The sequence below is a fragment of the Canis aureus genome, chromosome 21, assembly GCF_053574225.1.
Source record: "Canis aureus isolate CA01 chromosome 21, VMU_Caureus_v.1.0, whole genome shotgun sequence".
NCBI classification, from domain to species: domain Eukaryota; kingdom Metazoa; phylum Chordata; class Mammalia; order Carnivora; family Canidae; genus Canis; species Canis aureus.
Window position 1 is genome coordinate 37,941,749 of NC_135631.1, and position 13,139 is coordinate 37,954,887.

Consider the following 13,139-nt stretch of genomic DNA (forward strand, 5'->3'; position numbering starts at 1 on the left):
GCAAAGCTTAGATGACACTCTTTGCAACACCATTCGGTATAAATTTTGTTGGTTGATCGTTTATCTTAATGCATCAAACTCATGTCAAACTAACAGAGTAGACCAGAAAGCAAGTGCACATTCTAGGTCTTTTGGTTGAATCATGCATAATTGAAACACAGTAACATATGATAGTGGCATTGAGATCTCTGCTCCTGTCACATAAATGTGCTCTGTACACAGGCCAGCCCCAGCAGAGGCCTGACCTCATGCCTGGCGGGGCACTTGACTAATCACATAAGGTGTCCCTTAATCGCCTGCTCTCTGTAGAGCTATACATATGTTCTCTTAAATGACTTTGTCCCACTGTTATCCTAATTTGAAATTTTATTTTTCAGCCACATAAACAGAAGAACACAGTTTGAAAACCCTGTCCTGGAAGCAAAAAGGAAGCTACAGCAGCATAACATGCCCCACACAGACCTGGGAACAAAGCCCCTGCAGGCGCCAGGTTTCCGAGGTGAGTACCATGTCCATCTGCACTGTTTCAAAGGGAAAAATTATCTACCAAACTGTCTGCTCTTCCAAATATGCCTTTAGCTTAGACTATTTCAAATAATCAATTTGCTTTCCCCAAGCCCCTCTATTAGCTTTAGCTGGATGTTTGCTCTGTCTCTAAACTAATGCACTTAGCAACCATGGATTAAATTAAAGCCTCCGGCAGTACCTTATAGGAATTTACAGCATGGTGCCAGGTGGAGACTAATGGGTTTTGACAGTGGTACTGTAAACTGCAGATTCATAGAGACTCGTAGGTGTGTCCTCAAAAGACCACGCAAAAGAATAAGGCTTGTTCTCCTTTATGACAGTAGCCGGCTCCTCGTCGACATTACCTAGGCCCACATGCACCTGCCCCCGCGCTGTCCTGGAGAGGTCGCGCAGCGTGAATGACTTGTCTTACTATCCGCGTGACCACGCGGGGAGGCCTTGGCCCTGCGGTAGGTCCGGGGCTGCTTGCTGCACTTGACCACACCTTGGAGCTACGTGGTGGGATGAGTAGCTGCACAAACTTTTCACGTCTTGTGGGCTCTTACTCGTAAATAAAAGCACGAATATCGCACCACTACAGCACAAAGTGCAATGAATGTAAAGGTCTCACAGTAACTTCTCTCTGATTGTAAATGTTACCTTCATAAAGGGAACGTAGATGGTGAGGTTATAAGCATTTTCCATTTGCATTTCAAAGAAAAAGATGTAAAATAGACTTAAATATAAAATAGAGAATTATTATATTTAATCTTTTTAGTGCAGATCTGTGATGTAAAATTCCAATATGATGACTCATTATATCTATTACATATCATCCAAAATGTAACAACAGCAAAAGCACCAAAATACTTAAGCTAAATCTCTATGTACAGTTTGGCTGTTACAAACATCAAATCATATCACTGAAAATGTAACAACTAAATGTATGTATGTGTGCACGTGCATATGTGTGTGTGTGTATATATATACATATATATACACACACACACTTGACTGAGATAGCATTTAAAGCAGATATTAATTCTATTTCCCAGCATGACTATTATTTTTAAAGCATTTAATATGCTTCGGAATATGTTTATCACAGATCATAACGGGAAAAGCATATTATGTAACAAATTAGTGGCCAAACCTAAATGAATGGGTTCAAGTTTTGTTCAGATGATTTAGGTATATGATTTGAATGTATCAACATGTTGTTGCAAAATGTGTTACCTTTACATTCATAATTATATGTAGAAATTTTGGCTTGCCTTCTGCTCACACTGTAGAGTATACTAAACACTATGAGGTCAGTAGAACTGTATCTGGTTATCTTTACGGCATCTCACAATATAAGCAAAAGTCAACTCAGTCCCACATCCAGGTGCTCCTTCTAAATAGATTAGACATTTGAATGGATGGTAGCATTCCATGGGTCTTACCCTTTAAAAACTAAAACAGTCCATTTGGGTTTTCTGGTTTCATCCCTTCAAAGTTTTGTGCAGGACCAGCCACTCACACATACCTCCTGATTGGACTCCTTTAGAACAAGAGGAATGTATACAGATGTGTCTGGATGATTTGGGCTCCACTTGATCGATAGGCTTTGATAGCCTATTGATTCAGCCTTTAAAAAAAAAAAAAAAAAAAGCCCAAGAAGGGCTACTTTGGTGAATGGAACCCTGACTTGACAGAAAATCTACCAACCAAGCAGCTTTTTCAGCTTTCCTGGATGCTTGGGACTACTCTGTGTTTGCAGGCAGTACTAAAAGTTCTGCTCCTACCGTCACCCCCTGCTTGCTTTTACTACAGGAAACACCCACACTGACCCCTGGCATTGCTGCTCCGTAGTTGGCTTTCGCCCGTGTGAGAACTTGCCTTAAATACGCTTTTTCTTTTTTAACTTCTATTGGCCAATGTAGAAAAACCGCTCTTCACCCGGGATGCATCCCAGTTGAAGGGAACATTCCTCAGCATCACTCTAAAAAAGAGCAGCATGGGTTTTGGATTCACCATCATTGGTGGAGATGAGCCTGATGAGTTTCTGCAGGTGAAAAGTGTGATTCCGGATGGGCCTGCAGCCCAGGATGGGAAAATGGAAACAGGTAAGGTGCTTACCGCTCTAGAAATTCTAGAAATTTTACAACACCTTTCTTCCCCCTCACCCAAGGCAAATAGGAGGAGCTTCTTTGTGTGTTCTTAAGTTGAAGGTCAAAGATCCCTTCTCTTTAGGGAAACCAGAAATTATGTTTCTCCTAAGTTTGGGAGTATCAAATTGAAGTATTTTGGAAATAGCTCTAAATATCATTTTTGTCTCGTTTTTCAGACTGCCCCTTCTATTTGCTGGATTTAATGGACTCTTGAGATTGGCACTTTCCTAATTTATTTTTAGAGTTCCTTCTTAGAGATGTGATTAACATTTCATACTATTCTACCTTATGTTCAACCATTGATATTTTAAAATCTGCATTAATCTTGTGATATTCTCATGCTGAATTGCCCAGGTTAGATATTTAAATATGCATGTTCATTTCATAGAAAAAATTTTGAATGGTATTCATCTTTATATGTCCCCATCAATGTTTTAATATATAAGGGTTTTTTCTATAGTTCTTATGAATCAATTTTCACATGCAGTTAGTTGGATGTCTGTCAAATTATAATCAAAATTCATCTAACATGGAGATGCAGAGGCAAATTGTTAAAGGCATGGAAGTATAAAATATGAAAGATGCACAGAGGTAGAAAAAAAAGTAATGAACTAAGCCTGGCTTTGCAGTCTGATTTTAAATTCTCCTACCTGGCCCATGACCTTGGATTAATCTCATAATTTGTAAATACTAGTTTTTTCACTTGGGGGACAAAAAGAAGAAGTCAAATTTGATCTTGTTTACTTAAAATACTGATTCAAGATTTGTGTAGTGTTGTTTTTGAAATACATTAGAAAGAGTATTATAAAATGCAGGGACTATATCTCCAAAGACCTATATCACCATTACACATTTTTCACAATGTTGATTTAATTTATGATATCAATTCCCCAAAGTTAATGTGTCCTAGTACATACACAAATTAGAGAATTACTTTTGAGGAAATGTTTTCACATCTCTATGGTCTGCATATTTGTTAATTGTTTTATTACCACTAGGTAAATGGTTCCTTCAGAAATAACTTCTTTTCAGGGTCACTAGTGAGTGAATAATAATCCATTTAATAGGTATTGCATCTCCTGAAAAGTTGAGCAAAGTTTTAAAACTAACCCACCACATTTTTCAAACACTACAGTTGTAAAAACCACGTGTACATCATTTTCTGTAAGAGTTCAGTTAGGGAGCGTCCAGCTCTACTGTTCGTCTGGTGATATTTTACTCAACATGCACACCTTCATGTTGCCAAAAAATCATAGAGAAATATCAAATGACTCAACTTAAAATCATCTTATTACCTACAATTAGAATAAGAGGAAATTATAGAATGAATACCATCTCAGTAAAAGGACAGGGTTCCCCAAAGCTTTTGAACTTCAGTGAAATACATAATAAACTTCTTTGTTTTCATGATAAGGAATAGTTAGTTATTTTTTCTCTGATCCAACCCACTAGTCCATGTTTCAAAACTATAAAGTGTAAACTTAAAAGAAAAGACATTTGCACAGCAGCACTTTTTCTTACTCCTTTTGCTAGTTTGCTATAACCACAGTCTAAGCTAGCCTTACTAAGCCACAAAGAAAACTTTTATTTAGAATTTAGCACATTTTCTTCATTGTTAATCACAAAATAGGTCCTAACAGAAAAAGAACTTATATCTAATTATATTCACTGTTTCGCTTTTATTCCTATTCATTCAAGAAACATATGTTCAGCTCTTCACTTTCACAAACGTTACAGTACACAAGGGTGACAAAGATGGATAGGACATGGCCCAGCTCTCAGGGAGTTATATCTAGGAAGGGGCCTCCGATAGCTAAACAAGGAGTTGTAACACAATATGAATAGGATGAATCTGTAATAACCCTGATGTTGGCACAAAGTTAAGAGAGTGGAAGGAGGAAGCAACAGAAATGTTTAAAAAGAAAAGCATGTTCCTAACCACATAGTCTTATTGGGCTTTTATAGAAATGATCATTTCTCTCATTGGAAAAGAATACAATGAAAGTTTGAAATCGATTGCTTATAAAATACTAAAAAAATTTAAATGTTTATTTTTAATTGTGAGATAATTTTAAGTAAAATGTAAGCGCATTTCTATGACATTCCACAAGTTAGAATAGGAATGGCTCCTCAGTTCATTCAGTTAATATTTTATGAATATCCATATGTCCCAGGTGGTCTGCTAATTATTAGGGATGCAAAAATGAAGAGACAGATGTTTCTATCCTTCAGAAGTTTAACTATAGAAATAATGAGTAGCATGTTACTGAGTATTTACATCAATTCAATAAAAATAAATACAAAGTTCAGAAATAGTACAGAGGAATAGGAGATTGAGTCCATTGGGAGGTGCTTAGAGAAAGAGCCTCATAGAAACGATGATGCCTGAAAGAGTTTTGAATGATGAATAGGTGTTTGCTAGGTGTACAAATAAGGAGAGCCATAGGAAGAGGAAACAACATATGCAAAGCCACAGTAGTGGGGGATACCTAGAAAAGTTTATGAGCCATCACAGTATATGGCAATATTCCAACCTCAGTAGCTATTCATGTGAACTAGCAAATAAAAAGATAATCATAACAGGTAAAGGAGAACTATAATGGCATGTAGGAAACATCAAAGAATAGTATATGGTCATATAACCTCAACTGAAAAACAGAGATATCATAAATGCATGAATACTTATACATAAAATCTTTCTCAAATACAGTTCTTATAGAAATTTTCAACCAATTAGGCATAGAGTAATTTCGACCAATTACTCTATGGCTGATGTTTTCTTCGTGTGTCCCTAGAACCTGAAACAGTGCAAGGCAAATAGCAGGTGCTCCATAAGTATGTGTTGGATGGATGAATGGATGAGTGAATGGATTGTTGGATATACTTAGAAATTAAGAAGTGAAATTTGAATTGGCTAAATTCTACTTTTACAGCATGACCTGGTGAAGGCTAGTTGGACCTATAGCTTACCAATAAAACAAAACAAACCAGCCTTCCAGTTTCTGGAAGAAATTAAAAAGACAAAAACATGTTAAGGACAAAATTAATTTTCTTTTTGTAATGACTATACAATGAACCTATAATCTATAGGTTGATTATAAATGAACCTATAAATGAACCTAAAGATTTTTTTTAAATAGACACTACAGATAAAGTGATAAATCTTTATTATCTAAAAGGTCTGTGGTCTCGGGGTGCCTGGGTGGCTCAGTCCATTGAGTTTTCCACTCTGGTTTCAGCTCTGGTCATGATCTCAGGATTGTGGGATTAGCCAGAGTCAGGCTCCAGGCTCATTGGAGAGTCTGCTGGAGTGTCTCTCTCTCTCTCTCTCTCTCTCTCTCTCTCCCCCCGCCCCTGCCCCTCCTACCACTTGTGTTCTCTCTCTTTTGCTCTCTCTCTCTCTCTCAAATAAATAAATAAATCTTAAGGCAAGTAGTCTCATTTGACATTGAAATAAGCATGAAGATACTGAATCAATTTTTCTAGCTCTAGGTTTTCCCTAATTTAGGCAAAGAAGCAGCAATAATTTGTATGAACACAAAGGAAGATTCCCTCTACTAAAATGTTGACCAAGCGTCCTGCACAATAGAAACAGAAACAAGCGTAGGATGGGAATTCTTTCCTTTTCAGTCAGGACTGATTCATGGAAAGGGGTACGGAAGAGGAAAAAATGAGGACACTGTGCCCCTGGCTGCTTTTTGACAAGTAATTGAGCCAATCCCCAATGGTCCTATAATGTTCTAGAAGAAGCTTTCTTAGAAGAAATCACCACAGGGCCCAGAAACCATCTGAGTTCTGATTTTTTAATATTCTACATCCTGGCAATCATTTGTAGGCACCAAAGATCCTGATAATATTCTTTAAACTACTTTAAAAATCAAGACTGATATACTAAGGCTTATAAACTGCAGAGCCCGAGAGTTATTTATCTAACATCTCTCAGTGAAAAAGCTTCTCTCATTACACGATGTCTCTCCTGTTTTGCCTCAGGCTAATTTTTGAATCAAGGCTTGAGGTTTTCAACAAGTGTAAGAGGGAGGAAAGCTGGCCTGCCTGTGAAGTTCTTCCGTAAAATTATGAGGTCACTCCCAATCTATTAGATGTTATTTGCCCTCTTCTAAAATGTATCTGTGTTATGAGTGAAATGGCAAGAAACTGGGAGGCTAGCATCCTGACATTCTCTGGCTCCCCGCACCTCTCCATCCCAGCAGATCACCCTTATGCTCTTTCACTGTTTGCCTCCTCGTTCTTTGTGTTTCTGGAAGTAGAGGCATAAGATAAATTTTGTCAGAATCACTTGGGGAGCTTTTAAAGATGCAGATTCCTGTGCCCCTGCGCCTACTGATTCCGGCTTCCTAGAAGTGGTTTTTGGAAATGTGCATTTATAGACTTACAAAAATTGTCAAATAAATACATGCATGTGGGAAAAAAATAGCATCAAAATATCTGTAATGCATAAAATATCTCCTGTCGTGCCCCTCCCCACCCTCCAGGCCCACATCTCAGAGGCACTCAATCAGTTTGTGTTCTTATAGATGGTAAATACCTTCACACCTCCAATTAATGTGTTTATACTGTTGTGTTGATTTAACAGATTTAGACATGACCTATATTTACTTCCTCTTAGAAAGAAATGAAGATTTCACTCTGTCTCCCATCTGCCTTCCCACACTTTCCCAGTAGAATTTCACAACTAATTTTAGTAATATTTTTACAGTTTTTGCATTACCGTGGCTTTATAAATTTGTTCACTGACCCCAACTGTGCACCATTAATACATTTTCCCCCTCAAACAGCTTTGAGAAGTTTCACTTTGTCTTTCTCTCTTGCAATCTCTTTCTTCAAATAATTTTTTTTTTTTTTTCCGCCAAAAGCACCATCACATTAGGTCCTCTAGACAGTCCTCTTTTTTCTGGGCATCTTTTGTCTTCCTGTTCCTGTCTGAGGATAATTGTTCATCTTGACCCTTGGGGACATTCCATTGTGTCTCTCCCCAGCAGAGCCCACCGTTATCCATATCCATACCTCTTTATTTTATGGATGCTCATTTTATTAGAGTGCAGTCCTCACATGTGTTATGATCCTCAATTGTCCATATTTAAAAGTAAAACTGAAAAGTTTCTCTAGGGTTCTTAGCCAGGGATGAAATATAAAAGTCTGTTAGATGGGGACATATATTGTTTTTGGAGACATCCTCAGTTTTCGACTCGGGGTAGGTGATGGGAGTTCTGCATACGGTGCCACCAGGAGGCATCTGCTGTATACTTGTGTCAATGCCTCCTAATCCCAGACCCTGGGATTCTGCAGAGCAGCTGACAGCCCTTCTTGCCTGTGTTGCCCCCTCCTCCAAGAACACACTAGAACAGGAATCAGCAAATGCTTTCTGTAAAGGTTCAAATAGTAAATATTTTAGGCTTTGTGGGCCAGGTGGTCTCTGTCACACTGTTTAACTCTGTTGTCATGAAAGCAGCCTTAGACAGCACATAAATAAATCAGTATGGCTGTGTTCCAGTAAAATTGTATTTACAAATATAGGCAGCAGGTTTTGCACCATGGGCCAGAGTTTGCCAACCCCCACTCTGAATAGACCTTCCAAAGCCATCGTAAATTAGTTATCTTGCCTTGATTTTCATTCCATATTCTAAAATTCTCTTGAGCTGTCATGTCATATAACAGCCCCTCTGTCACATAAATGGCTTCTCTCGGGTTCTTTTCATTTGCTGTGGGTTTATGCGTTTTAAAGTCTTTGTTAAGGAGGATAGCCATGGGGGATCCCTGGGTGGCTCAGCGGTTTGGCACCTGCCTTTGGCCCAAGGTGCGATCCTGGAGTCCCAGGATCGAGTCCCATGTCAGGATCCCGGCATGAAGTCTGCTTCTCCCTCCTCCTGTGTCTCTGCCTCTCTCTCTCTCTCTCTCTCTCTTTCATAAATAAATAAATAAGTAAATATTTAAAAAAAAAAAGGAGGATAGCCATGTGCAATCAGTCTGTCATATGAAACTAGACATCTTAGGATCTGCATTTTTATACCCACTAAAGTTTGAGAACTACTGCATGTAGTGGTAGGTAGCCAGAAGACTCCTTTTCCATCTACTGTACAACTTAAACATTCTCCATCCTACCCTGACCACCTTGCAACAGAGCCTATGCTCAGAATTGCTTTTAAGGAGTATTTATGAATATTCCTGGGTACTAACTTTTGGAGTAGAGTCCGTGGCCATCTACCTAATAGAATAAAGCTGATTAATCCTTCTGTTTATCTTTCATATCAGTCTAGGACATTGAATCAAGAGCAATTTCTCATTCTGGGGGGAGGGGGGACTTTAACCCTGATAATACTCTATCCCGTAATTCATATGATCTGAAATCTTAGCTATCCTTTTGCTTGCTAGGGAACTGCAAAGATTAACTTGAAGCTGTGGGTGCTGTGTGAGCAGATGACTGCTGTGCTCTCAATGTGACAATTATCGCCCCTCTTAGGGCAGGCTCTAGTACTGGTTCTCCAGTTAATGGCCACCCAATGGTTTCCTACTCTGCCCTACCTGAGTTTTTTTTTTAAGATTTTATTTATTTATTCATAAGAAACACAGAAAGAGAGGCAGAGACACAGACAGAGGGAGAAGCAGGCTCCATGCAGGGAGTGACATGGGACTTGATCCTGGGACCCAGGATCATGCCCGGAGCTGAAGGCAGATGCTCAACCACTGAGCCACCGAGGCATCCCCCTACTTCAGTTTTATTTGATCCTCCCTAACCATTTTTAGCTCCTTAGCCATTTAATGAAATTCCATGGTTATTAACTAAATATCTCTTGAGAAACAGTGTATGTAAAAGAAAGCCCAAGAAGTAATTCAAAAATGTTTTGTGTCTCATCTTCTGTCAACCTGATAACCTGTATCCAGCACAGCCTTCCTTTTGAATTTTTATCTGTCCCCACTGCTCTTACACTAACTGGCTTGCCTTATAAAGTGTCTTAGTGAATCAGCCAGTTCTTCATCATCAGCCTCCACCTCCATTGATCATATTTAGATGGTCCTGTCAATTTCCAGAGGCAAATGAATGAATCAGAGAAATGTAATTTTTCTGTTTGAAGTATCTGTGCAGTTTTCTATTGCAAACCACACCAAAACTCAGAGACAATCAAACATTCACTCATGATTCCACATTCTTACCTGGAGTCTGTTGGGTGCTTCTCATCTGCTGGGCTCACTTTGGGACTTTCATGCAGCCACATTAATTAAGAAGCCCTCCTGGGGCTGGGATGTGCTGGGTGGTTTCACTCACAGTTGATGCCTCAGCAGGGATGGTTGGGATTCCCAAGGGCTGACAAGGCACCTCTCTTTCCACATGGTCTCACCAACATGATGTCTGAACCAGATTCTGTGGTGGCTTAGGGCCCTAAGGGAAAGCTGTCAAGCCTCTTAAGGCCTACCCTCAAACCAGCACAGCATCACTTCCACTGATCAAAGCAAGTCAAAGTTCAGCCCATATTCAAGGGCCCAGAAACTAGGCCCCCTGTTTTGATGGGAGAAGGGGCAAAATATTTCTAGTAATCTTTTATCTACCACAATATCCTTTATGTGGCTTCCTTGTTTCTGAATTACTTGACTTTGTTCCAATGTCCCTCAGAAAATTATCTTTTATTTTTGTGGACACTCTACCTCTTTACCTTTCTGACACAGAAGCATTGATGATGTGTTGCCTTCCAATTCTCCATCGTGCTATGAATAAATAAGAGTGAATCATAATGCCTCATCCAGGGAACATGAGCAGTAAAATCACCAGGTCTCCAGCTCTGTCTTCCTAATAAAAATAGAGCAAGTGGTTGCAGCAATTCACTGTGTAAGATCTAACAAAATATTCAGACTTAGATCTATGTGAGATAACATTCTAAATTGCCCCTTGATATTAGACATTTATGAGCTTTAGATGCTCCAAAAAAAAAAAAAAGAATCTTGTGCTCTACAAAAGCCAGAAATAGAATTGAATTTCTAGCCAGCTGACCAATACTAATATCTCTAGTAGAGAAGAAATAAACTGTGCTTGTTTAGCTTGTCAATATATTTACTCTTGATTCTTTACTAACACCCCTAACTTTTAAAACCTCACTTCATTTTGTTCAAATACCTAACATCTCCCCTGCAAGTAATGTGTCTTTCAGATCAATCACCAGACATCTGGCAGAGAAGGCAAGAGCTACAGTAAACACTTTTTATCTTCTGTCCTCCTTTTAGGATGATATATTAGGTAATTCAAATGCCATCATTGACACAATACTTGATTTTGGCTATAAACTGAACCACTTGAAAGGATTAAAAAATTGTTGCACCAATTCTTAAAATCATGATATGCTTCAATGACGCATTTAGTTTTAAAAAAGAGGTCTTTGTAACCCAAACAAATGCTATTGCAGTGCCTCCTTTTGGCACATTTCTATCTTTTCTCTTTTTGTAAGTGCCTTGTACAACGCTGTGTATGACCTCTTCGTTTAAAATCAGAACCTAGATAAAAGCTCACTTGAGAAGGATTAACAACTATACAAGTTCTATCTAGTTTTCATCTCTGCCCCAGGCTGAAAAACTGTATTCTCATTTTAGCACAGATATAGCAAAGTTTGTTGCTTTGATTTTGTTTCTAGTTTCAGTGTTGGGATCCATTTGGGTAAAGTCACACAGTAATTGAGTTATGACAGTCATGACCATTGTACCTATTAACACCAAGGAAATCGATGCACTTAAATGTACTTTTCTCACTATTATTTTTTTTTTTAGTTATTCTGCAGAAAAGCTTTACGTTAATTTGCAGTACAGGTTCTCTGGCCCTCCAGGAGCTAAAGAAGAAAGGAGATCAGGCTCCTACTCAGCCTAAGAGCCCAGCTCAGAATGGGGCTAGAGGTTATAACACCAGGGATGTTACATTAGAGTGATCTTACTGGGTATGAAGATGTTGATTTAAAAATCTGAAAATTTATTACATTTAATGGAAATGGACTGGAGATTATGGGGTTAATGCTGTCTTTTTATTACCTACTCTATAGAGGAAGTAGTTGGTTGTCAGTATATTAGTGAAAGGTTTTCAGCTTAAATTAGACACATTTGAAATAATGGCATTATCTAAATGCATTTAATAAGTTTTAATAATTTTAATTTCTTAGCCCTGGGGTCAGGATCACCAGTTCCCTTGCTTATAAATGACACAAAAGTATCCACATAGGTATAAAGAATACCAGATTCTGGTATCTGGATGGGCATATGTGTTTTTATAGACAATGTTAAATTCATACATTTCCTATTATTCTCCATCTAGCAACTAATGGAACTGAGTTCTTGGTTCATCAGGAAATTGTTTGTTTGTTTGTTTGTTTGTTTGTTTGTTTGTTTGTTTGTTTTATAAAAGGTGCTTACTTTCACCTGCCCCCTCCTTCAGTGGACCTGTAAACACTTGTTATTTGCCATCTCCCCTTACCCCCCAGCACCTACCTATAAGCTCTCCGAGGTCAGAGCCTACATCTGACTTCATCAATAATAAATTCCTGAGGCTTATTTACTACCAGATATATGACATATATTCAACTTGGTGACTGAGCAGTTGAAGGAATCTATCTGTGCAGCACTGATTTGCTTCCATGGATTACTATGAAAGCACAAGATTTGCTGTAATAATCGTAGATTTTTCAATGATTATTTATGCTGCCTTAGAGAATTATTTAAGGCTTTTCTTTGTCTAATTTAACCAAACATTTCATATGATGAACTACTACATGTAAAGTACTTAGGATAGGGCATGACATATAGAATCATTTGAAATTGGTAACCATTATTAATATTTATAAGACTATCTTCCAAGAAATTGAAGGAAGCTTTAGTATTCTGGGAATGATAGATAAATGATAAGATTTATGAACAGCTTAGGATGCTCACCATTTGGACCCTGGGAATGAAATGATTTTGTATGGAACACTAACAACAAAACAACTCTTGCTTCTTAAAATACTTTTCGATTTTAAAGGAGGTAATTAGAAAATTTTTAGAATTGTAGTGCCATGTTTAAAATTCTTATTCTACTGGTAGACTGGCAGCTGAAGTAGGACACTCAACCTCATGGGTGTGCATATACCACTGAAAACTGGGCTGGGGTACCATTGAGGCATGCCATTGGCTTCTGACTTCTGTTACTATACATGTTGGAGACGCCACTAATCTAACCTTCATCTGTTTAATGAAGCTCCTTACTTTTTGATACTATAACCCACTCCAAAACAAAAACATGTCAATCCTGAATCATATGAAACAAAAAGAAAAGTCTTAGGAGGGTAAGATAGTTGGAAAATGCCTGAGGCAAAAAAATATATGTATGTTTCTGTTAAAAGAAATAATACTCCTTGAATCAAATATCCATATAGGCTATTGGAGCATATCCCTACAGACTGTCATGCAAGCTCATAAGGGCTCAATGAGTAATTTAGTTTCCTAGATACACAC

At 38.2% G+C, this 13,139-nt stretch overlaps 1 protein-coding gene across 13 annotated transcripts in view; it reads left to right on the plus strand.

Annotated features, from left to right (window-relative positions):
- Window positions 1-13,139, plus strand: part of MAGI2 (membrane associated guanylate kinase, WW and PDZ domain containing 2) — a 1,325,593-nt gene that overhangs the window by 1,017,484 nt on the left and 294,970 nt on the right. For 10 of the 13 annotated variants that reach the window (XM_077863880.1, XM_077863883.1, XM_077863879.1 and 7 more), the window contains exons 8-10: window positions 378-499; window positions 849-977; window positions 2,433-2,615. In XM_077863880.1, coding sequence (XP_077720006.1) covers window positions 378-499; window positions 849-977; window positions 2,433-2,615 — 434 coding nt within the window. The remainder of the gene's footprint in view (window positions 1-377; window positions 500-848; window positions 978-2,432; window positions 2,616-13,139) is intronic. The other 3 variants (XM_077863874.1, XM_077863875.1, XM_077863888.1) reach the window with 1 other exon arrangement.